The following is a 27234-nucleotide window of genomic DNA, read 5'->3' on the forward strand; positions in this document are numbered from 1 at the left end:
GCTGAGGGCAGCCCCCATCACCCAGAAGAAGTCAAGAGAGCATGCTGAAAACACCCCTTCCAAATGGGTGGCCCATCACAGCCCCTGCCACTGCCCCAGTGCTGAAAAAGTGGTTCCATACCACAGTGCCAGCCACAGCCACCATGCAGGCGGCCCACTGGACACTTGATTGCATTGACATAAGGAGAGTCACCAGAGGAGACCAGGAAAAAGAAGAGGACATTTCTCTCCTCAAAGCCCACTCCAGAGTAACAGAAGAAGCAACTGCTCAACCAGATGAGTAGACATCAATGTAGAGATACTAGAAATACAAAAACCCAAGAAAATATGACACCACTAAAAGAATACAGTAATTCTCAAATACCAGACCCTGTAGAGCAGGAAATCCTTGAAATGACTGAAAAGGAATTTTCAGCCACAATCTTAAGGAAACTCACTGATATACAAGACTCAGTTAGACAATATAATGAAATGAGAAAAAAAAAATCCAGGATATGAAGGAGGAAATTTATAAAGAGATCAATTCCTTAAAAAGAATGTAGCAGAACTGATGGAACTGAAAGATTCATTCAATGAAATTAAAATCACAACTGATAGCTCAGGTAGCAGGCTAGAACAAGCAGAAGAAATAATTTCCCATCTCAAAGATAGTCTTTTCAAAATAACCCAGAATCTTAAAAATTGAAGCAAATCTAATAGAGCTAGCAGACAACCTTAAGTGCACAAACATTTGAGTCATGGGTGTTCCAGAGGGGAAGAGAAAGGAAAAGGCATGGAAAACCTATTCAATGAAATTATAACAGAAAACTTCCCAGGTATAGAGAAAGACAAGGACTTTCAGCTCCAGGAGGCTCAACAATCACCAAACAGATTCAACCAAAAAAGATCCTCTCCAGGATACATTGAAGTCAAACTGGCAAAGCTCAAAGACAAAGAAAGAATCTTGAAAGAAGCAAGAGAAAAGCATAAGTCACCTGTAAGGGAGCCCCTATCAGACTAACAGCAGATCTCTCAACAGAAACTCTGCAGGCTAGAAGAAAATGGGATGATATATTCAAAATACTGAAAGAAAATACTGCCGGCTAATACAGTACCCAGCAAGGCTATCCTTTACAAATGAGGGGAAAACAGTGTATTTCCCAACAAACAAAAGCTGCAGGAGTTCACCACCATATGACTACCTCTACAAGAAATCTTCAAGGAAGTCCTGAAGCTGGTATACAAAACATGATAATCACTACCACAAATACAAAAGAAAGAACAAAACCCACTGGTAGAACAAAAATACAAATGAGAGAAAGAAACTAAATCTTACCACCATAAAAAGTCACAGTGACAATGTAATAATGCTCCTACTTTATTTCTTATTTTAGTAATTTTGGTCTTCTTTTTTCTTTGTCAGTTTAGATAAAGGTTTGCAAATTTTATCGATCTGTCTAATGAATCAGCTTTCGGTTTTGTTGATTTTCTCTACTGTTTTTTTATTCCCTATTTCATATATTTCTGTTGTAATCTTTGTTATTTCCTACTTATATTTGCTTTTGGTTTAGTTAGCTGTACTTTTTCTATTTGCTCAACGTAGAGGTTTACATTACTGATGAGACTTTTCTTATTTTTTAAATTTTTAAATTATTTTATTTTTTAAATTTTATTTTGTCGATATACATTGTGGCTGATTATTGCTCCCCATCACCAAAACCTCCCTCCCTTCTCCCTCCCCCCATCCCCCCCAACAATGTCCTTTCTGTTTGCTTGTCGTATCAACTTCAAGTAATTGTGGTTGTTATATCTTCTCCCCCCCCCTGGTTTTGTGTGTGTGTGTATGTGTGTGTGAATTTATATACTAATTTTTAGCTCCCACCAATAAGTGAGAACATGTGGTATTTCTCTTTCTGTGCCTGACTTGTTTCACTTAATATAATTCTCTCAAGGTTCATCCATGTTGTTGCAAATGGCAGTATTTCATTCGTTTTTATTTTTTTTATTTTTTATTTTTTTTATTTTTTATTTTTTATTTTATTTATTTATTTTTTTTAATAATTTTTTTTAATTTATTTTTTTTTAAATTTTATTTTGTCGATATACATTGTAGCTGATTATTGCTCCCCATCACCAAAATCTCCCTCCCTTCTCCCTCCCCCCCAACAATGTCCTTTCTGTTTGCTTGTTGTATCAACTTCAAATAATTGTGGTTGTTATATCTTCTTCCCCCCCCCCCCCGGTTTGTGTGTGTGTGTGTGTGTGTGTGTGTGTGAATTTATATATTAATTTTTAGCTCCCACCAATAAGTGAGAACATGTGGTATTTCTCTTTCTGTGCCTGACTTGTTTCACTTAATATAATTCTCTCAAGGTCCATCCATGTTGTTGCAAATGGCAGTATTTCATTCGTTTTTATAGCTGAGTAGTATTCCATTGTGTAGATGTACCACATTTTCCGTATCCACTCATCCGATGATGGGCATTTGGGCTGGTTCCAACTCTTGGCTATTGTAAAGAGTGCTGCGATAAACATTGGGAAACAGGTATACCTTCGACTTGATGATTTCCATTCCTCTGGGTATATTCCCAACAGTGGGATGGCTGGGTCGTATGGCAGATCTATCTGCAATTGTTTGAGGAACCTCCATACCATTTTCCATAGAGGCTGCACCATTTTGCAGTCCCACCAACAATGCATGAGAGTTCCTTTTTCTCCGCAGCCTCGCCAGCATTTATCGTTCATAGTCTTTTGGATTTTAGCCATCCTAACTGGGGTGAGATGGTATCTCAATGTGGTTTTGATTTGCATTTCCCGGATGCTGAGTGATGTTGAGCATTTTTTCATATGTCTGTTAGCCATTTGTATATCTTCCTTAGAGAAATGCCTACTTAGCTCTTTTGCCCATTTTTTAATTGGGTTGCTTGTTTTCTTCTTGTAAAGTTGTTTGAGTTCCTTATATATTCTGGATATTAATCCTTTGTCAGATGTATATTTTGCAAATATTTTCTCCCACTCTGTTGGTTGTCTTTTAACTCTTTTAATTGTTTCTTTGGCTGTGCAGAAGCTTTTTAGTTTGATATAATCCCATTTGTTTATTTTTCCTTTGGTTGCCCGTGCTTTTGGGGTCGTATTCATGAAGTCTGTGCCCAGTCCTGTTTCCTGAAGTGTTTCTCCTATGTTTTCTTTAAGAAGTTTTATTGTTACAGGGTGTATATTTAAATCCTTAATCCATTTTGAGTTGATTTTAGTATACGGTGAGAGGTATGGATCTAGTTTCATTCTCCTGCATATGGATATCCAGTTATCCCAGCACCATTTGCTGAAGAGGCAGTCCCTTCGCAACTGAATAGGCTTGGTGCCTTTGTCAAAGATCAGCTGACAGTAAGTGTGTGGGTTGATTTCTGGATTCTCTATTCTATTCCATTGGTCAGTGTGTCTGTTTTTATGCCAGTACCATACTGTTTTGGTTATTATAGCTTTGTAGTATAACTTAAAGTCAGGTAGTGTTATGCCTCCAGCTTTATTTTTTTTGCTCAGCATTGCTTTGGCTATGCGTGGTCTTTTATTGTTCCATATAAATGTCTGGATAGTTTTTTCCATTTCTGAGAAAAATGTCTTTGGAATTTTGATGGGGATTGCATTGAATTTGTATATCACTTTGGGTAGTATGGACATTTTCACTATGTTGATTCTTCCAATCCAAGAGCATGGGATATCTTTCCATCTTCTTGTATCCTCTCTAATTTCTCTCAGCAGTGGTTTGTAGTTCTCATGATAGAGATTTTTCACCTCCTTGGTTAACTCAATTCCTAAGTATTTTATTTTTTTGGTGGCTATTGTAAATGGGCAGGCTTTCTTGATTTCTCCTTCTGCATGTTCACTATTGGAGAAAAGAAATGCTACTGATTTTTGTGTGTTGATTTTGTATCCTGCTACTGTGCTGAAATCATTTATCAATTCCAGCAGTTTTTTTGTAGAGGTTTTAGGCTGTTCGATATATAGGATCATGTCATCTGCAAACAGGGACAGTTTGACTTCCTCTTTTCCAATCTGGATGCCCTTTATTTCCTTCTCTTCTCTGATTGCTCTGGCTAGTAATTCCAACACTATGTTAAATAGGAGTGGTGAGAGTGGGCATCCTTGTCTAGTGCCTGTTCTTAAAGGAAAAGCTTTCAGCTTTTCCCCATTCAGGATGATATTGGCAGTGGGTTTGGCATATATGGCTTTAATTATGTTGAGATACTTTCCCTCTATACCTAACTTATAGAGGGTCTTTGTCATGAATGAGTGCTGAACTTTATCAAATGCTTTTTCAGCATCTATAGAGATGATCATATGGTCCTTGTGTTTGAGTTTATTAATATGGAGTATCACATTTATTGATTTGCGTATGTTGAACCAACCTTGAATCCCTGGGATGAATCCCACTTGATCGTGATGAATTATTTTACGTATGTGTTGCTGTATTCTGTTTGCTAGTATTTTAGTGAGGATTTTTGCATGTATATTCATCAAGGATATAGGCCTGTAGTTTTCTTTTTTGGTTATATCTTTACCTGGTTTTGGTATCAGGATGATGTTTGCTTCATAGAATGAGTTTGGGAGATTTGCGTCTGTTTCGATCTTTTGGAAAAGTTTGTAAAGAATCGGTGTCAATTCCTGTTTGAATGTTTGGTAAAATTCTGCTGTGAATCCATCTGGTCCTGGGCTTTTCTTTGTTGGGAGCCTTCTGATAACAGCTTCAATCTCCTTTATTGTTATTGGTCTGTTCAAATTTTCTACGTCTTCACGGTTCAGTTTTGGGAGCTTGTGTGTGTCCAGAAATTTATCCATTTCCTCCAGATTTTCAAATTTGTTGGCGTATAGTTGTTTATAGTAGTCTCGAATGATTCCTTGGATTTCAGATGAATCAGTTGTAATATCGCCTTTTTCATTTCTAATTTTTGTTATCTGAATCTTCTCTCTTCTTTTTTTTGTTAGCCATGCTAATGGTTTGTCAATTTTATTTATCTTTTCAAAAAACCAACTTTTTGATTCGTTGATCTTTTGAATTGTTTTTTGGTTTTCAATTTCATTCAGTTCTGCTCTGATCTTAATGATTTCTTTCTGTCTGCTAACTTTAGGTTTGGATTGTTCTTGTTTTTCTAGTTCTTTAAGGTGAAGTGGTAGGTTGTTCACTTGCCATCTTTCCATTCTTCTGAAGTGAGCGTTTAATGCGATAAATTTCCCCCTCAATACTGCTTTTGCAGTATCCCACAGGTTTTGGTATGATGTATCATTGTTTTCATTAGTTTCAATAAATTTTTTGATTTCCTGCTTGATTTCTTCTTGGACCCATATGTCATTAAGTAGAATGCTGTTTAATTTCCATGTGTTTGTATAGTTTCCAGAGTTTCGTTTGTTATTAATTTCTAGTTTTAAGCCATTGTGGTCTGAGAAGATACATGGGATAATTCCAATTTTTTTGAATTTATTGAGACTTGATTTGTGACCTAATATGTGATCTATCCTGGAGAACGATCCATGTGCTGATGAGAAGAATGAATATTCTGAGGTTGTTGGGTGGAACGTTCTGTAGATATCTGCCAATTCCAATTGGTCTAGAGTCTTGTTTAGATCTTGTGTTTCTCTACTGATTCTTTGCCTAGATGATCTGTCTAATATTGACAGTGGGTTGTTCAGGTCCCCTGCTATTATGGTATTAGTGTCTATTTCCTTCCTTAGGTCTAATAGAGTTTGTTTTATAAATCTGGCTGCTCCAACACTGGGTGTGTACATATTTATGATTGTTAGGTCTTCTTGATGGATCAGTCCTTTTATCATTAATTAGTGTCCCTCATTGTCTCTTTTTATGGTTTTTAGTTTAAAGTCTATTTTGTCAGATATAAGAATAGCTACTCCAGCTCGTTTTTCTTTTCTGTTTGCATGGTAAATCTTTTTCCATCCTTTCACTCTTAGTCTGTGTGAATCTTTATGGGTGAGGTGGGTCTCTTGTAGGCAGCATATAGTTGGGTCCTCCTTTTTGATCCAGTCAGCCAGTCTGTGTCTTTTGATTGGGGAATTTAAGCCTTTTACATTAAGAGTTGTCATTGAAATGTGTTGATTTATTCCTAGCATTTTATTGGTTGTTTGGTTGTCTTAGGTGTCTTTTGTTCCTTGCTTTCTGATTTACTGTTTGGTTTCTGTGTTTGTTGGTTCCTTAGGTTGTAGATAGCATTTTTGTTTGCTTGTTTTCTCTTCATGAATGCCATTTTTATTATACTAGTGGGTACTGATTTTTCTTGGGTTTTTATGGCAGTGGTAGTTATTTTTCAGGAACCAAACCCAGTACTTCCTTGAGGATTTCTTGTAAGGGTGGTCGTGTGGTAGTGAACCCCCGCAGTTTTTGTTTGTCTGAGAAATATACTATTTGCCCCTCATTTCGGAAGGATAGCCTTGCAGGGTAGAGTATTCTTGACTGGCAATCTTTGTCTTTTAGTATTTTGAAAATATCATCCCATTCCTTTCTAGCTTTTAGGGTTTGTGATGAAAGGTCTGATGTTAGTCTGATTGGGGCTCCCTTATAGGTGATTTGACGCTTCTCTCTTGCAGCTTTTAAGATTCTCTCTTTGTCTCTGAGTTTTGCCAATGTGACTATGACATGTCTTGGAGAAGGCCTTTTTGTTTTTTTTGTTTTTTTTTTTTTTTTATAAAAAACAATTTGCCACTAATTTATTTTGTTTTTTTTTTTTTTTTTTTTTTTTTTTTTTTTTTTTTTTTTAAATTTTATTTTGTCGATATACATTGTAGCTGATTAATGCTCCCCATCACCAAAACCTCCCTCCCTTCTCCCTCCCCCCCTCCCCCCCAACCATGTCCTTTCTGTTTGTTTGTTGTATCAACTTCAAATAATTGTGGTTGTTATATCTTCTTACCCCCCCCCCGTTTGTATGTGTATGTGTGTATGTGTGTGTGTGAATTTATATATTAATTTTTAGCTCCCACCAATAAGTGAGAACATGTGGTATTTCTCTTTCTGTGCCTGACTTGTTTCACTTAATATAATTCTCTCGAGGTCCATCCATGTTGTTGCAAATGGCAGTATTTCATTCGTTTTTATAGCTGAGTAGTATTCCATTGTGTAGATGTACCACATTTTCCGTATCCACTCATCTGATGATGGGCATTTGGGCTGGTTCCAACTCTTGGCTATTGTAAAGAGTGCTGCGATGAACATTGGGGAACAGGTATTCCTTCGACTTGATGATTTCCATTCCTCTGGGTATATTCCCAACAGTGGGATGGCTGGGTCGTATGGTAGATCTATTTGCAATTGTTTAAGGAACCTCCATACCATTTTCCATAGAGGCTGCACCATTTTGCAGTCCCACCAACAATGTATGAGAGTTCCTTTTTCTCCGCAGCCTCGCCAGCATTTATCGTTCATAGTCTTTTGGATTTTAGCCATCCTAACTGGGGTTAGATGGTATCTCAATGTGGTTTTGATTTGCATTTCCCGGATGCTGAGTGATCTTGAGCATTTTTTCATATGTCTGTTGGCCATTTGGATATCTTCCTTAGAGAAATGCCTACTTAGCTCTCTTGCCCATTTTTTAATTGGGTTGCTTGTTTTCTTCTTGTAAAGTTGTTTGAGTTCCTTATATATTCTGGATATTAATCCTTTGTCAGATGTATATTTTGCAAATATTTTCTCCCACTCTGTTGGTTGTCTTTTAACTCTTTTAATTGTTTCTTTTGCTGTGCAGAAGCTTTTTAGTTTGATATAATCCCATTTGTTTATTTTTCCTTTGGTTGCCCGTGCTTTTGGGGTCGTATTCATGAAGTCTGTGCCCAGTCCTATTTCCTGAAGTGTTTCCCCTATGTTTTCTTTAAGAAGTTTTATTGTCTCAGGGTGTATATTTAAATCCTTAATCCATTTTGAGTTGATTTTAGTATATGGTGAGAGGTATGGATCTAGTTTCATTCTCCTGCATAACGATATCCAGTTATCCCAGCACCACTTGCTGAAGAGGCAGTCCCTTCCCCAGTGAATAGGCTTGGTGCCTTTGTCAAAGATCAGATGGCAGTAAGTGTGAGGGTTGATTTCTGGATTCTCTATTCTATTCCATTGGTCAGTGTGTCTGTTTTTATGCCAGTACCATACTGTTTTGGTTATTATAGCTTTGTAGTATAGCTTAAAGTCAGGTAGTGTTATGCCTCCAGCTTTATTTTTTTTGCTGAGCATTGCTTTGGCTATTCGTGGTCTTTTATTGTTCCATATAAATGTCTGAATAGTTTTTTCCATTTCTGAGAAAAATGTCTTTGGAATTTTGATGGGGATTGCATTGAATTTGTATATCACTTTGGGTAGTATGGACATTTTGACTATGTTGATTCTTCCAATCCAAGAGCATGGGATATCTTTCCATCTTCTTGTATCCTCTCTAATTTCTCTCAGCAGTGGTTTGTAGTTCTCATTATAGAGATTTTTCACCTCCTTGGTTAACTCAATTCCTAAGTATTTTATTTTTTTGGTGGCTATTGTAAATGGGCAGGCTTTCTTGATTTCTCCTTCTGCATGTTCACTATTGGAGAAAAGAAATGCTACTGATTTTTGTGTGTTGATTTTGTATCCTGCTACTGTGCTGAAATCATTTATCAATTCCAACAGTTTTTTTGTAGAGGTTTTAGGCTGTTCGATATATAGGATCATGTCATCTGCAAACAGGGACAGTTTGACTTCATCTTTTCCAATCTGGATGCCCTTTATTTCCTTCTCTTCTCTGATTGCTCTGGCTAGTACTTCCAACACTATGTTGAATAGGAGTGGTGAGAGTGGGCATCCTTATCTAGTGCCTGTTCTTAAAGGAAAAGCTTTCAGCTTTTCCCCATTCAGGATGATATTGGCAGTGGGTTTGGCATATATGGCTTTAATTATGTTGAGATACTTTCCCTCTATACCTAACTTATAGAGGGTCTTTGTCATGAATGAGTGCTGAACTTTATCAAATGCTTTTTCAGCATCTATAGAGATGATCATATGGTCCTTGTGTTTGAGTTTATTAATATGGTGTATCACATTTATTGATTTGCGTATGTTGAACCAACCTTGCATCCCTGGGATGAATCCCACTTGATCGTGATGAATAATTTTTCGTATGTGTTGCTGTATTCTGTTTGCTAGTATTTTAGTGAGGATTTTTGCATCTATATTCATCAAGGATATCGGCCTGTAGTTTTCTTTTTTGGTTATATCTTTACCTGGTTTTGGTATCAGGATGATGTTTGCTTCATAGAATGAGTTTGGGAGATTTGCGTCCGTTTCAATCTTTTGGAATAGTTTGTAAAGAATCGGTGTCAATTCCTCTTTGAATGTTTGGTAAAATTCTGCTGTGAATCCATCTGGTCCTGGGCTTTTCTTTGTTGGGAGCCTTCTGATAACAGCTTCAATCTCCTTTATTGTTATTGGTCTGTTCAAATTTTCTACGTCTTCACGGTTCAGTTTTGGGAGCTTGTGTGTGTCCAGAAATTTATCCATTTCCTCCAGATTTTCAAATTTGTTGGCGTATAGTTGTTTATAGTAGTCTCGAATGATTCCTTGTATTTCAGATGAATCAGTTGTAATATCGCCTTTTTCATTTCTAATTTTTGTTATTTGAGTCTTCTCTCTTCTTTTTTTTGTTAGCCATGCTAATGGTTTGTCAATTTTATTTATCTTTTCAAAAAACCAACTTTTTGATTCGTTGATCTTTTGAATTGTTTTTTGGTTTTCAATTTCATTCAGTTCTGCTCTGATCTTAATGATTTCTTTCCGTCTGCTAACTTTAGGATTGGATTGTTCTTGTTTTTCTAGTTCTTTAAGGTGAAGTGTTAGGTTGTTCACTTGCCATCTTTCCATTCTTCTGAAGTGAGCATTTAATGCAATAAATTTTCCCCTCAATACTGCTTTTGCAGTATCCCACAGGTTTTGGTATGATGTATCATTGTTTTCATTAGTTTCAATAAACTTTTTGATTTCCTGCTTGATTTCTTCTTGGACCCATATGTCATTAAGTAGAATGCTGTTTAATTTCCATGTGTTTGTATAGTTTCCAGAGTTTTGTTTGTTATTAATTTCTAATTTTAATCCATTGTGGTCTGAGAAGATACATGGGATAATTCCAATTTTTTTGAATTTATTGAGACTTGATTTGTGACCTAATATGTGATCTATCTTGGAGAATGATCCATGTGCTGATGAGAAGAATGAATATTCTGAGGTTGTTGGGTGGAATGTTCTGTAGATATCTGCCAATTCCAATTGGTCTAGAGTCTTGTTTAGATCTTGTGTTTCTCTACTGATTCTTTGCCTAGATGATCTGTCTAATATTGACAGTGGAGTGTTCAGGTCCCCTGCTATTATGGTATTAGTGTCTATTTCCTTCTTTAGGTCTAATAGAGTTTGTTTTATAAATCTGGGTGCTCCAACATTGGGTGCGTACATATTTATGATTGTTATGTCTTCTTGATGGATCAGTCCTTTTATCATTAAGTAGTGTCCCTCATTGTCTCTTTTTATGGTTTTTAGTTTAAAGTCTATTTTGTCAGATATAAGAATAGCCACTCCAGCTCGTTTTTCTTTTCTGTTTGCATGGTAAATCTTTTTCCATCCTTTTACTCTTAGTCTGTGTGAATCTTTATGGGTGAGGTGGGTCTCTTGTAGGCAGCATATAGTTGGGTCCTGCTTTTTGATCCAGTCAGCCAGTCTGTGTCTTTTAATTGGGGAATTTAAGCCTTTAACATTAAGAGTTGTTATTGAAAGGTGTTGATTTATTCTTAGCATTTTATTGGTTGTTTGGTTGTCTTAGGTGTCTTTTGTTCCTTGCTTTCTGATTTACTGTTTGGTTTCTTTGTTTGTTGGTTCCTTAGGTTGTAGATAGTGTTTTTGTTAGCTTGTTTTCTCTTCATGAATGCCATTTTTATTGTACTAGCGGGTTTAGATTTTTCTTAGGTTTTTATGGCAGTGGTAGTTATTTTTCAGGAACCAAACCCAGTACTCCCTTGAGGATTTCTTGTAAGGGTGGTCTTGTGGTAGTGAACTCCCGCAGTTTTTGTTTGTCTGAGAAATATACTATTTGCCCCTCATTTCGGAAGGATAGCCTTGCAGGGTAGAGTATTCTTGGCTGGCAATCTTTGTCTTTTAGTATTTTGAAAATATCATCCCATTCCTTTCTAGCTTTTAGGGTTTGTGATGAGAAGTCTGATGTTAACCTGATTGGGGCTCCCTTATAGGTGATTTGACGCTTCTCTCTTGCAGCTTTTAAGATTCTCTCTTTGTCTCTGAGTTTTGCCAATTTGACTATGACATGTCTTGGAGAAGGCCTTTTTGGGTTGAATACGTTTGGAGATCGTTGAGCTTCCTGGATCTGAAGATCTGTGATTTTTCCTATACCTGGGAAGTTTTCTGCCACTATTTTGTTGAATATGTTTTCAATGGAATCTCCATTTTCCTCCCCTTCTGGAATACCCATGACTCGGACATTTGAGCGCTTGAGGTTGTCTGATATCTCTCTCAGATTTTCTTCCATGTCCTTGATTCTTTTTTCTTTCTTTTTGTCTGCTTGTGTTATTTCAAACAGCCCATCTTCAAGTTCAGAGGTTCTCTCTTCAACTTCGACAAGCCTGCTGGTTAAACTCTCCGTTGTGTTTTTTATTTCGCTGAATAACTTTTTCAGTTCAGCAAGTTCTGCTACATTTTTTTTCAGGACATTGATTTCCTTGTATATTTCCTCTTTCAGATCCTGTATAGTTTTCCTCATTTCATCATGATGTCTAGCTGAGTTTTCTTGTATCTCATTCAGTTTCCTTAGAATTATCACTCGAAATTCCTTATCAGTTATTTCAAGGGCTTCTTGTTCTATAGGATCTAGAGTATGAGATTTATTAACTTTTGGTGGTGTACTTTCTTGATTTTTTGTATTTCTGGTGTCTTTTTTTTGGTGTTTATTCATTGTGGCAGGGGGTTTCACAGTCCACCGGTTTAAGACTAATGACTAACTAGGATGTTGCTGTGGTTGCCAATTTGGTATGGCTCCCGCCGTGACTGCTCAGTTGGCCTCTAGTGTCTTGTGTGTGTGGTTGCCTCGGGTCTTGGGCTTCTCCGGGGATCCACCTTTCTGGTCAGCTTGTACTCTGCTGGGCTGGTGGATCACGTACCACAGGGTGTGTGATCTCTGTTGAGCTTTCACTTTCTGTACAGGACTTCTCCCCGTTCCGTGTGCTCTGGCCCAGGCTGTTAGATCGTGCAGTGGCGACCCCACCGGGTGTGTGGTTTCTGTCGAGTCTCCGCCTCCCTGGCCGCACGTCTCCCCCCTCTGTGCACACTGTGCTGGGTTGGGGCGTGTCTTCTGCACCCCTCGTCTATCAGCTGGGCCTTCAAGACCCTGCTCAGCACCGCCTCACCCAGGAAGTCTACCAGGTTTCTGCTAGGCACAGACGACCAGTCTCTCTGGGTGCCTTTGTAGCACTGTGTAGATCTTTCTCGGGTCTTGTTCACCTTTGTATCCCCCCGGTATAAACCGAATCTAGTGCCCGCCTGCAGCCTGCTCTCCGGCAGGTTCAAGCAGACCTGGGAACTCTCCTACCACACTATTCCCAACCAGAAATTCATTAGGCTTTTTTCCAAACTGGTGGTCGCAGAGATGGTATCTGCCTCCCAGTAACAGGAAGTTTACCGGGGCCGGAGTCCAGGGTGTGGTGGAGTGACAGTCGGCCCGCCCGTACTTCCTAGCCCTCCCAAAACTGGTCGGGACGCCCCACACCCCCAGCCCTGCCAGAGAACCGTGGAGGGAGTGGGAGAGGAGGTCGGCCCGCAGGGTCCGGAAAGCCCCGCGCCAGGCCAAGCAAATGGGCTCAGTGATGGCCGAGCAGGGCGGAGCTGCCCGCACCTGGGAAAATGGAGGCAGCACCGGGGCAATGAGTGGCCTGGTGGTGCAGGCGGGGAGCCGCGTGGGCATGCACCCCCCGAACAGAGCTTTGCCAGGGATCACTCACAGTGCTGTGCCAGGTCGGGCGCTCGCTCTGTCTCTGGTTTGTTGCCTTCCGTGTTCTCGGCGCTGCCGCCTCGGGCTGTTCAGTCGCGGCGCCGCTCGGGCGCTCCCAGGAGTCTTCTTTAATGCCGGCCTGAAACCTCGAATCCTGGATAGGGCAGCTGGCCGCCTTCAGTGCGGCCCCAGCCTCCGGGATCCTGGCTGCATCCACAGCAGCCCTGGCGCCGTGTTCCCTGTTTCAAGACTCGCTTTTGCAGCTAAGAATCAGTTCTTTTCCTGCTCCACACTTCAAAGCTGTTGCCTGTAAATGAGGCAGCCTCTCCTGCCGGGGGCAAAGTGGCGTTGAGCCCCCACGACCGGCCAGCAGCAGCAGACCTCCCTTAAGAGATGGCCAGAGAAAGGTCCACAAGTTTCCCGGCTGCCTGAGGCCCAGTGGCCACCTTTTCCACCTCAGCTACTCCGCGCCAGCCGCCGCAGCCGCCGCCATCTTGAAACCAGCTGGAGAAGGCCTTTTTGGGTTGAATACGTTTGGAGATCGTTGAGCTTCCTGGATCTGAAGATCTGTGACTTTTCCTATACCTGGGAAGTTTTCTGCCATTATTTTTTTGAATATGTTTTCAATGGAATCTCCATTTTCCTCCCCTTCTGGAATACTCATGACTCGGATATTTGAGCGCTTAAGGTTGTCTGATATCTCTCTCAGATTTTCTTCAATGTCCTTGATTCTTTTTTCTTTCTTTTTGTCTGCTTGTGTTATTTCAAACAGCCCATCTTCAAGTTCAGAGGTTCTCTCTTCAACTTCGACAAGCCTGCTGGTTAAATTCTCCGTTGTGTTTTTTATTTCGCTGAATAACTTCTTCAGTTCAGCAAGTTCTGCTGCATTTTTTTTCAGGACATTCATTTCTTTGTACATTTCCTCTTTCAGATCCTGTATACTTTTCCTCATTTCATCATGATGTCTAGCTGTGTTTTCTTGTATCTCATTCAGTTTCCTTAGAATTATCACTCGAAATTCCTTGTCAGTCATTTCAAGGGCTTCTTGTTCTATAGGATCTAGAGTTTGAGATTTATTAACTTTTGGTGGTGTACTTTCTTGATTTTTTGTATTTCTGGTATCTTTTTTTTCATGTTTATTCATTGTGGCAGGGGGTTTCACAGACCACCGGTTTGAGACTAATGACTAAATAGGATGTTGCTGTGGTTGCCAATTTCGTATGGCTCCCTCCGTGACTGCTCAGTTGGCCTCTAGTGCCTTGTGTGTGTGGTTGCCTCGGGTCTTGGGCTTCTCTGGAGAGCCACCTTTCTGGTCAGCTTGGACTCTGCTGGGCTGGTGGATCATGTACCACAGGGTGTGTGATCTCTGTTGAGCTTTCACTTCCCGTGCAGGACTTCTCCCTGTTCCGTGTGCTCTGGCCCAGGCTGTTGGATCGTGCAGTGGCGACCCCACAGGGTGTGTGGTTTCTGTCGAGTCTCCGCCTCCCTGGCCGCATGTCTCCCCACTCTGTGAGCACTGTGCTGGGCTGGGGCGTGTCTTCTGCAACCCTCGTCTATCAGCTGGGCCTTAAAGACCCTGCTCTGCACTGCCTCGCCCAGGATGTCTACCAGGTTTCTGGTAGGCACAGATGACCGGTCGCTCTGGATGCCTTTGTAGCACTGTGTAGATCTTTCTCGGGACTTGTTCACCTTTGTATCCTCCCGGTATAAACCGAGTCTAGCGCCCGCCTGCAGCCAGCTCTCCGGCAGGTTCAAGCGGACCTGGGGACCCTCCTACCACACTATTCTCAACCAGAAATTGGTTAGGCTTTTTTCCAAACTGGTGGCCGCAGAGATGGTATCTGCCTCCCAGTAACAGGAAGTTTACCGGGGGCCGGAGTCCAGGGTGTGGTGGAGTGACAGTCGGCCCACCTGTACTTCCTTGCCCTCCCGACACTGGCCGGGGACGCCCCATGCCACCAACCCTCCAGAGTACTGCGGAGGGAGTGGGATGGGAGGCCGGCCCGCAGGCTCCGGAAAGCCCCACGCCGGGCCAAGCAAGTGGGAAGGCTCAGTGACAGCCGAGCCGGGCGGAGCTGCCAGCACCTGGGAAAAGGATTCAGCCCCAGGGCGGTGAGTGGCCTGGTGATGCAGGCGGGAGCCGGGTGGGCGTCAGCCCCCCAAACAGGGCTGGTCCAGGGGTCACTCACAGGGTTGTGCCAGGTCGGGTGCTCACTCTGTGCCTCTGGTTTGCCGCCTTCCCTGTTCTCGGCCGCTGCCGCCTCGGGCTGTTCAGTCGCAGCGCCGCTCGGGCGCTCCCAGGAATCTTCTTTAATGCCGGCCTGAAACCTCGAATCCTGAATAGGGCGGCTGGCCCCCTTCAGCGCGGCCCCGGCCTCCGGGATCCTGTCTGCATCCACAGTAGCCCTGGCGCCGTGTTCCCTGTTTAGAGACTCGCTTTTGCAGCTAAGAAACAGTTCTTTTCCTACTCCACACTTCAAAGCTGTTGCCTGTAAATGAGGCAGCCTCTCCTGCCGAGGGCAAAGTGGCGGTCACCCCCCACGACCGGCCACCAGCAGCGGTCCTCCCTTAAGAGATGGCAAGAGGAAGGTCCACAAGTTTCCCGGCTGCCTGAGGCCCAGTGGCCACCTTTTCCACCTCAGCTACTCCGCGCCAACCGCCACAGCCATCGCCATCTTGAAACCTCTCTTGATCTCCAATTAAAAGCATTTAAAAAGTAATCTCTTGGCTAAGTCCGTTAGGGGCTCGGACAGACGGCAGGAGAGGGTGATGAGGCCTGGCGGCCGAGAAAGGGGTGAATAAAGGTGTCTCAGGCCTTTCGGGAGGACAGCGTGAGATTGGGCATCTGGAGGCGAGGACAGACTAGGTCGCATACAACTGAATTTTCCAACACAGAGGCCTCTGCGTTGCTTCCGCGTCCCTACTGCTGCACTCCGACGGCCAAAGTAGGAGCTCTGGAGGCGGCGGTGACTACATCCCAAATCCCCCGCTCCTCTCGCCTTGTCCCGCCTGCCAAGGTTTCTCCACCCTGTTATTCTTCCACAATCTTTTTGAAGTGTCATTGTGTTTATACCATTTTATTGATTTTTAAAGCAATTTATTTTGCCAAACTTAGATGTCTTTGAAAAGTTTATTTCTCTTCCTCTGTTGAAATCAATTTGATATTTGCATGCTTTTGGAAGACCTTAGAGAGATATCTCAAATAATTGTAGAAATTATAAAATGAAATATGTAAAATTTTTTTTTTAAAAAAAAGGAAGAAAAATGGTTAGGCCTGGCCAGTTAGCTCAGTTGGTTAGAGCATGGTGCTATAACACCAAGGTCAAGGGTTTGGATCCTTGTAACAGCCAGCCACCACACACACACAAAAAGAAAGAAAACTGGATAAATGATGTGGAGATAAACATTTAAGGATAGCTATATATTTTGTAATAGTACCTTCTAATGATGATAAATAATGTCATAATGTTATCAGTTAATTTTTATATAATGCTCATTTTACTTAAATTGTTAATACAATGGATAAAAAATTTTTTCTTTAGGTATTCCACATAGGCAAAAGGTATCAAAATGATTATATTTACATGTAGCTTTACAATTTATAATGCACTTTTCACATATATTATCTCATTTAGATCGCACAGGGCACCTTGTGAAGTATTAATAATATTAACAGTCCTCATTTTATAAAAGAAAATTAAATTTCAGGAATATTAAATGACTTATCCACTCAGCTAATAAGCCAGGATTTAAGTTTAGTTTCTTGATCCAAATCTCTTTCATAATATACTCCTGTTCATGGAACAATGTCTTATTTCCAAACATGTAAGAGGGTCCATAACATTTCAGTCACATAATACCTACTAAGCAAAAAGTTATTTATAAAATAAATTTCACTACCGGACTGAGTTTCACTCATTATTTCCCACAGTTCCAAACTGGCACTTTAAAGTAACTAGAAAGAGACAAGAAGCCTAACTCACAGATTGAGCCAAAGGATACATACACATTATAATTCCAACTGTAGTATTTTTTATATATCCAAATACCCAAGTTCTCTCTTTGCTTATCTCTGTCTTTTTAAAAGTCTTTATATCTTCTACTCTCTTCCTCCTCTCTCAATCCCTTAACTTCAGAAACCACTGGAATGACTGAAGGGACAAATACCAAGATAAGATGGCATGAGTTCCACCTGTCTTTTCCATATTTAAGAAGACAAAATAAAAGGCCTTCTTCTTAATGTTCTCCAATGTATAGAAAGCAAACTAAAGGCAAAATATATTTCTCTACTCTTATTTGACTTTCTTCTAAAAATGTTTATTGGGGGAGAGGGTAGAAGTCTAAGTACAAATACGCAAGTGTAAGTACTTTATCCATTTTAACTCATATTATAACAGCACACTTTGATAAAATACAGTTGACACAATTATACATCTAAGTCCAAAGCAAAAGATAAATTTACCCAGGGGGGAAAAAAGCCCAAATGCATAAACTTGTTTTGAATTTCATGTTTCATAACAAGGAATACTAAAATTCTTTTCTTAACCATTTTAAATTGGAGACTACAAAAGAAATAATTTAAAATTTTACCTTGTGGAAGACTAGTGGGACACAAATTCTAACTACAGTTAAATCATACCATAAAGAAGAAACCATGATCCAAACAGATTCAGTCACATGAAATACAGGGTTGAACTACTGTGAGGTTAAAATGATAAAGGCAAGCCTGTAAAACTAGCTGGTTAGGTGTCCCTGTGCAATTAAAATCCATCAGGGCTTGGGGGGCAGTTTGGCACCACCTGGTGGCAAATGTCCACTCTAGCTTCAATATCCATGGGATCAATTCTGGGTCCTATGCTGGCTAGGGGCATCCAGGGCAGCCCCAATCCCAGGAATCACCTGGTTAGGTGGAATCCAATTTGTTGTGGATATCGGGCCAGAACAACCCTGGGGACAAGGAAGTCTGCTTTCAGCATTCTTGGTTCCAGAAATGGCTCTGTCTGTTTCCTCACAGAGCTTTACCAACATACCTCTATCAAACATCTAGAAAATAGGCGTTAATATATCTAAACTTATGTTACAATGGGATGCATTTTAAAGGATTTTTTAAAGAACAGTAAAACATTAGGAAATTCTCAAAATGATTGTATACCAAAGTTTATATGGCTACATGGATTGTTTAGGAATAATCATGTATTTTACCACAGAAATAATCCCATAAATTTTAAGGTTATTGGCTCAGTGAAAAAAAGCCAACAAAATCCATAACAGAATTGAACCACAGAACTAACAGTACTTACTTGTAAAACAGAACTAATATGACCTATGCCACAGGTCTCTGTCATGCCCAGACCTTTCTCCTGAGGTTCAGAATCTTCTATAGTCAGAATCTTTTCTATTTGATAGACACTTCAAATGAAACTAAACTAAATTTATCATGTTTTCCTATTTTTCTTATGTTTTAAAAACTATGTCACCATCCAAGCTGCTGTTCAATCCAGAAACCTGCATGACATCCTTAACTTCTCACCCCCTCAATCTAGTCTCGTCACTGAGTACCACTGTTTCCACCGCCTAAACATTTTTCCAATCTGGCTCATTTCTCTCCATATCTACTTACTGCTACTAATCCAGTTCCATCACCACTTCTCATCTTCATAATGGAAACAACCTCTAAAAGTGGCCTCTTTGTCTTACATCTTTCCCATCTATTCTCCAAAGTGCAGTGATCTTTTGATATAAAATCAGGTCATATCATGCCTCTTATTAAAATCTTTCACTTTTCCCCACAGCTCTTTTTTTTTTGTTGTTGTTGTTGTCTTTTTTGTGACCGGCACTCAGCCAGTGAGTGCACTGGCCAGTCCTATATAGGATCCGAACCCGCGGCGGGAGCGTCGCTGCGCTCCCAGCACCGCACTCTCCCGAGTGCGCCACGGGCTCGGCCCTTCCCCACAGCTCTTACACAAGGTTCAAATGCATGATTTGGGCTCCTGTTTCTCTCTTCTTTCATCTCTTACAATTCCCTGCCTCTCAGTCTATGCTTTAGCCATACTTAATTATTTCCAGTTTGTTCAAAAAGTTTCATTACTTCTTGCCTCCTGGTTTTCATATACACTGTACATTCATTCCCACAATTTCCTCCCCTCCCCTAACTCATATCTTACTCTTGGTCATCACATAGGTGTCAGCATGGGTATTTCTTCCTCCATGAAGTTTTCCCTGATTCCTCCCAAGGCTGGGTTAAATACACAGGTAGTCTCATCCTTTGTATCCTGACATTTCCTCCATTATCATCACACTCCTTATGATAGTAGTTTCTATATTTGCCCTTATCCTCTATTAGACCACTGCCTTTGTAAAGACAAAGGTCACCACTGTATCTATGCCATCTAGCATGTAGCTGACATACAGTAGATCTCAATAAATATTTGCTAAATAAGCGTATTTATTGCTGAGAATTACATAAAGCTCAAGTGTACAAATTTCCAACATAAAACTTAAAAGCTTAGTATATATTAGGTGTACACCTCTTCTTTTAGTCTGAATTTTGAATCCTGAGAGCAAGTGACCACAAGCTACAGGATCCTTCTTTCCTAATACAGGGATGGACCAAGCAAAATTTAGAAAAGACATTCTTTGGAATTCTTTAATCCCTCTGTATGCATCTCTCTAATCTCCTAATAACCCTGCTGTCCTAAGCATGTATGTTTATAAAAATGTCATACGTAAGTAATGAACATGAAGGGAAAACTAAGTGCAACAGCAAACGAATCTTAAAATCATAAGGTTATGTGAAGAAGCCTCAAAAAAAAATATATATATAGCATGATATAGATATAGCATGATGTTGCTTGACAACAGGGAAATGTTCTGAGAAATGTGTCATTAGGTGATTTCCTCATTGTACAAACACTATTGTGCATACACACACTAACCTAGATAGTACAGACTACTACACAACTAGGCTTATGTTGTATAGCTGACCCTTGAACAATGCAGGGGTTAGACGTGCCAACATCCATGCAATCAAAAGTCTGCAAATAACTTTTGACTCCCCTCAAACTTAACTACTAATAGCCTACTGTTGGGCAGATGCCTTACTAATAATGTAAACAGTCAATACATATGTGACAACATTTTCACAAAAGAAACTGAAGAACAAAATCATACCACTCAAAGAAGCATTATCATAAAAGTCTCCCTCAATCTGCTGTATTAAAATAACAATTTAACAGTAATTTAAAAAACATCTTTGCCAGTCTATTATCCAAAGGATAATTCGACATACGTAGTTTATACTCTAATAATAGAACAACTTTTTCCTCTGGAACTGAGGAGTGGAAACCCCAAATTTTATGCTACTATACTGCTAGTAGAAATGACATGTTACAATGCTAATTATAGTTTAAGTCTTGTTTAAAGTCTTGCTGACAACAATCAAAATATCATATACTCAGATCAGTGCTGATAAGCTAGTATGACAATTAAGTCAATTCCAAAATAATTTTCTTCTTAAAATAAACTTTCAAATGCGACATGAATTATCATAATGGTATAAAAGTAACTGTCACTGAAATAAGTAGCATTTATTTCCCCCTAATATTGCCAATAATTCCTAATAGAAAGGTACTTCAAAAAGTTGTGGAAAAAGAGAATTAAAAGATAATATAAATCTTTCCATGAACTTTTTGAAGTACTCTCATATATATCATCTAAAAGTAACTGCATGAATACAAATGGTATTTCTTCAGGATTATCTAATATGACATTTTTCAGGACCAGCAGCTAAATGAGGCACATGTAATATTTCACATTAGCATTCCAGATTTTAAAAATTTCCAGGAGAAATTGTTGGAATATTACAGGAAGAACTACTGGTGTCTCTTAGTACCCTCTAACTTCCTTTTCATCTCTGTCCTCGATCTGAACTGAGGTAAAGGCAAAAAGACAAATTACTGGGATAAAAAAGAGATAATGGGAATACCAGAGTAAAAAGACTTAAAGTCTGGTAAACCCTGTTCCAAGCGAGCCATCAAAGACTTTAGAACTTTAATGTTTCTATTATATTTATATTTAGATTTATGACAAGTTTTCATTAATGTATTCAAAGACATTATCTCATAGAAAAAGCATTTAATATCAAAACTTCTATAACCTGCAAACAAAGAGAAATAAAATACCACACAAGCTTTTTTTTTTTTTTTTAAATATTTTACCTGTTTTCCCGTTCATACATTTCCCTAGAGGCACTTCGAAGTTGATCAATTTCTTGATTAGCTTTCAATCTGATTTGTTCCAGTTCATCATGTAGTTTATTTTCATATTCTGTTTTATAATGGTCTCTGCAAGGAGTCAGAAGGAATATCCATGAGTTTTCTGTGTGTGTGAAATAAATAGACTTTTGCCCTCCCTGTAAGATTTTAATATCTTATATGAAGTATGCTGCATATACTACATTATTTGAAAAACTTAACTATTGGACATAAAGTTTTATAATTCCTAAAAATACTATTCCAAACTAGTTCCATCTAAGATCTCAACCTGTTAAACACATTGCCTCAAAAGCTTAAGTACTATATAAAATCTTGGTAACTCAAGTTGAATAATTATTCACCTTCAAAAATATTTTAATAATAGTTTTTTGACACCTTTTTAAAATTTTGGTGGCTGGCCAGTACAGGGATTGACCCCGGACCTTGGTGTTATCAGCATCACGCTCTAACCTCTTATTAATAATTTTTAATGCACGTGGCTGAGGCTTGAAAACTGATGCATATGGAATGTCCTTTTAAAAATAATACTCTTATATGGTGCATGTTGAGAGAGAAATACTATTAACAAAAATATAAAAACAAAATGACTCTAACATACTTTTTACAAAATCTTTCCTTCCAACCATGACAACCATAGCCACACTGTGATTTTTTAGCAAAGTCAAAGCATTATATAATGTATTAGCAAGAACAGCACAGACAGATGAAAAAATACTACAGGCTACTGATAAAGTTATGAATGTGTAAACTGTTAAAGGTAAAATTTAAACTTTGTTTTAGTTTTTGATGTGCTGATAAAAATAAATAATTCAAGGACTATAAAGAATATTAGTATAAAGGAACTCTGGTAGCTTATATACATCTAACAGAAAAAATAAGGCAGGATTGGCAGGTTGTCTGATCCTTGGCCTGTAACTTAAATCAGTATGCAATACTGCCTCCTTATTCTTCTTTTACGTTTCAAACAGTCAGAAAATCATCAGCATACTCATATTTATTTCAAAAATATACTTCTGTAGAGATATTCATATACTCATACTTTCTTTCAAAAAAATACTTAAGAGATTTTTGTCATAGGGAATTAAAGATTATGTCTCAGAAAAAAAATATTTATAGTATATATCTCCCTCTAAAAGAAACAGGTTTTTGGTGTTGCTGAAAAAAATAATGTATTAAAAAAGAAAACCAATAAAAAAAAAAAACAACTAGGAAAGACAATCTTAAGGAAACAAAATGGAAATATTATGTTAATATTGTCCCACAGACCTTAAAAAGAAATCACTTATCTTCCCCCAAACCAAGAATTCCCTCAAAGAAGATGGTGTTAATTATATCTATTAACATGGAAAAGAATGTATATCTTGCCTGGATGTTACATATTTTTCATACATCTCTTCTCTAGCCTTTCTGGTTTCCTCAAGTTGAGCTTGAAGTCTTTCAAGGCGATCCTCCTCATGGGCACAGCGAACACTAAGCTCCATGTTTTGGCGATTGAGATATTCTTTATCTTTTTGCAGTAGAGTAACAGTCTGCTGTAAGGTGGCTACCTATGTACATGGAGAGACAAACAGTGTCCAGAGCAATGCCGTCTTACTTTTCAAGGTTGACTGTATTAATTTTTTTCATTCATGTCTTCACTCAGCACATAAAGATTCTTTTTAAAAGGGCTAATTCTTACCTTGCAATTTTCTATTCAAAAAGAGCTACTAAAAGTCTCCGTTGTTTTGGCAACTACATCAAAAAGGAAAAATGTCCTTCACATAATTCCACCCTGGGCTATTTTCCACTAATACTGTACAATAAAATATAAGTGACTCTATTTATAAGCTTACCTCTTTTGATAATTCACTTCTTTCTTTAGCTTGAGCTACATGAGAGGCTTCAAGTATTTCATGTTTTCTCCTAAGCTCAGTTACTTCCTGTTCAAATGCATCACGTTCACTAATGAAATATAATTGAAAAACACATGTAAATTTTTCATCCCCTTTTACAGTGAACATTTTAAAAGGGTTGACTATGTATCAGGAGACAAACACACTAGAAGTGGGGCTTTGGTGTCATTCTATGAACTATTAAGTATCTACTTTTCAAATTTAGAAGGGACTCCGTTCAAGACCCTGTTCAATACATCTTTTATCTTTAAAAAACAAATAGGTAAACTACACTAATGAGTAAAGTAAATAATAAAATTTTCTAAGGTACAGTTTAGTATAGGTGGCTCTAGGCTTTTGTTTCAGTTAGGGTCAAAAAACCCTCACAACTTGTCACTCAGATTGCATAGCAGATATGTAAGCAGGCATTCTTGTGACTATTTCATTCACAAATTGTTTATGATTACCCAGAGATTTTAATTTCCATTTTCAGACCATCTCTCTCACCAAAACAGTAAAACCAAGAATTGGACCAAAACCTACAACAGACATCTCTTAAGAAATGAGCAGAGAAATAAATTTACTAACTCTTTACTCCTCTCCAGTTAGAAGCAGGGCCTTTGCACTTTATTTCATTGACCTTCCTGGTATTTCCATGGAGAGGTTTGTTAAGAATTGTTTTTCTTTTATCATCATTCCCATAATTCTTTTAGAAAGCTTCTTTCGCCTTTGGTTAACAAAGCGTTATGTGTTTTGAAGAAAACTAAGCGAAGCACAAATTAAAAAATAACAATCACCCATAAATCCACTAACTAAAGATAATTATCAGTATTAATATCTTGGTACATATTATTGAAAGTATTTTGTGCTTTTACATGCAGATATTTTTATTCTCGCAATAATGATCCTGCTCCTTTTGTTATGATTTTTTTTTATGTAGAATGTTATTAGGGGGCATGATCTAGCCAAACACCGTGAACTTGCTATGCACTGTAGACAACAGTTAACATTTGCCTATACTTACATTAAATTTTGTTTTCCTTTTTCAAAGACAAAACATTACAGGTAAGTTGAAGTCACCTATATTTTCCTCACTGCTCCCATATCATCTCCCTAGATAATGAGTATGTGTCTATACCATGTGTGGTCTATAAAAAAACTTTAACTCACCAATTGTTAACATTGTCATATACTTTGTAGTATTTATTAAATATTACTTTGTCATATTTATTCATTTCCTCTCTCTTGTTCATATATGTGAATATATATATATGGATACACACACACATACACATCTACACATACACTCTCATATGTGTATATTTTTCCTCAACTATTTAAGAGTTATATGCAGACCTTAGGTCCCTTTACCCCTAAATAATTTAGTGTGAATTTCCTATGTTTAAAGATATTCTCTTATATTATCAGGAGACTTAGCCCTAATATAATACTATTACCTAATATACAATACATTTTCAAATTTTGTCAACTGTCCCAAAATGTCCTTTATGGAAAATTTTTCCCTGATCCAAAATCCAATCTATTATCATGTGTTGCAGCTGGACATCATGTGTCTTTAGTCTCCCTTGACCCAAAACAGTTCCTTATATTTTCCTTGCCTTTTATGACACTGAATTTTTTTGAAAAGCACAGGACAACTGCATCACAAATGTCTCTCAATTTTCATTTGTCTGATGTTCCCTCATGAGTAAATTCAGGTTAAGCACTTTGGGCAGGAATACTACAGAAGTGATAACATGTCCTCAGTATATCACATGAAGAGCCATATGATGTGGGTTTATCTCATTACTGGTGACAGTAACTTTGATCACTTGGTTAATGTGGTGTCTGCCACAGTTTTCAACTGTAGAGGTAACTTTTTGCTTTTTCCAATTAATAAGTAATCCGTGGGGAGATACTTTGAAATTGTGTAAATATTCTGCTCCCTAACATACTTTTGCCCAATGGCTTTAGATTCCATTGATGATTATAAATCAAGTATGACTATGAGGCTACAAAATGGTCATTCTAATATGCATATATACTCTTATTGGTTGGCAGTCTACTGGAAAGATCCTCTTTCCCTGTTTATTTATTAGCATACACTCATGGATTTTTAATCCATTCAATGGATCATATTGATTACTGTCATTCATTTTGATATTCAAGCTGTACTATATTATATTTAGCCAGTTGGAGCCACTTCAAACTGGTTATTGTGATGCTGAATTGGAATTAGGGGTATCAGTATGATTTCATCCAGTGTGTTAAACCTCTTCTCTCTTCCTTCTCCACCACCTTTGCCTACCTAAAGGGCCTAGAAACAATGACCAATGTAGCTATGACCACAGTACCCAAATCTTAATTTCTAAATAGCATTCCCTACCAAAGAAAATCAAGACTCCTTAGAGAAAGGGATGAGGCAATGAAATTACTAAATAAAAGTAGGAATATTACATTAGGACAGAAAGTAAAGAACTGCTACAAAAAAGATACATTCAAATCTAATTTAAAAATCTTAACAGCTACATAGAATTATATCATAAAAATAAATCACAGTTTATTTTCAATTCTGCTATTGAAAAGCACTTGAATCCTTTCTAATAAAGATGTAATTAACATCCATATACCTGTTTTCTCTTGTACATTTGTGAGAATGTCAAGGGCATGAAAGCGCTTTTTTTTCCTTCCTGTTAACCTTATATTTTTGTGACCTGTCCATTTTTTTTTAACCGATTCATTCTGAGTGAACCAAAAAGTTCACAATCTGAGCTGTTCTTGTTCTCTGTTCAATTTCTAGTACATGGAGATGCTTATCTTGCTTTTTGATCAAGGCTATATTTTTCATTCCTAGGTTTTTATGATAGAAAATAAAAAGAGATATATACTAATTATTGTGATTTGAGCATCACATATTGTACAGGTATTGATATGCAATGCTGTACCCCACAAATATGTATAATCAATTATGTTTCAATAAAAAAAATTAAAAAAGAAAATCAAAACATATATTAAAATAGAGATGATATAATGAATACCCACACTCTCATCACCCAGCTTCAATAATTATCAACTGATGACTCATCTTGTTTCCTTTATCCTCTTCTGAATATGCTTTTTAGTTTTCTCTTTTTATATTTTATCTATCATTGCTACAGAATTATAGCGGCAGAGGGGAAATCACAATACCAACTCAAAGTATCATCTTACCATCACAATCTACTTCATTTTTTAAATGCTTCTTTTGAAATCCAGCTTTATTCAAGAGCTTACTGAGAACAGCTCTCATGAACTTCAAGCTCCAATAATTACCATATTTTGGCAGAATAATGCATACCACATATAGTAATGGTGGGAGTAGAAGTGCCAAGGTTATATCCCTAAGTCTTTGCAAATTCACTTATGGTATTATATACTTTATAACAAATTATACAACTTAAGCATTCATTCATTTAACAAATATTCATTGAGTGACTACTATATTTCAAGAATTATTTTAAGTGCAGGTACATGTAGCAGTAAACAATGAGAATAAGGTCACTCCATTTATACATATATAGTGTACATATATTTAAAGATTTTCATAAATATTTCTTTATTTGATTTTAGTTTATATGGTACAGTTATTTGTATTAGCACCACCTCACAGATGAAAAAACTTAGGCTCAGAATGAGAGATTTACCTAAGGACATACAGCTAAGTAGTGGTTCATTAAATTATTGAACAAACAATGGAAAAGTATACTTCAGTTAAAGGAAGACACGTGCCATAGTTACTTAGTAGCAACATACCGGGAAACACATATTCTCAGAAAGTGTTATTTTTTGAGAGTGTGTATCTTTTGTCAGAAAGTTACATACAGCTAAAAAGAACTTCAGGGAAAACTGTGAAGTATTTAAATTGATTCCATTACATAAAAATAATCATCAAATAACGTTAAAAAAAATTTACACAAGTGGTACTTTACTTGGGTTCCTATCTTCTCTTACATTTTAAAAGACAGCAGCAACTTCTAAATAAAATAAAGACAACTGATATAAAAATACAGTTTAAACCCAACAAATTGCCAAAACTACATGCAGTTGTACAATGAAGAGTAAGGTAAA

General features: G+C 38.1%; 1 protein-coding gene across 7 annotated transcripts in view; it reads right to left on the reverse strand.

Moving 5' to 3' along the window:
- Positions 1–27234, reverse strand: part of PIBF1 (progesterone immunomodulatory binding factor 1) — a 242338-nt gene that overhangs the window by 162328 nt on the left and 52776 nt on the right. For all 7 annotated transcript variants that reach the window (XM_063102846.1, XM_063102848.1, XM_063102847.1 and 4 more), the window contains exons 7-9: positions 23089–23197; positions 22622–22803; positions 21200–21325 (exon numbers count right to left, since the gene is read on the reverse strand). In XM_063102846.1, the coding sequence (XP_062958916.1) occupies positions 21200–21325; positions 22622–22803; positions 23089–23197 (417 nt within the window). The remainder of the gene's footprint in view (positions 1–21199; positions 21326–22621; positions 22804–23088; positions 23198–27234) is intronic.

This window comes from Cynocephalus volans, chromosome 7, assembly GCF_027409185.1.
Source record: "Cynocephalus volans isolate mCynVol1 chromosome 7, mCynVol1.pri, whole genome shotgun sequence".
NCBI lineage: Eukaryota > Metazoa > Chordata > Mammalia > Dermoptera > Cynocephalidae > Cynocephalus > Cynocephalus volans.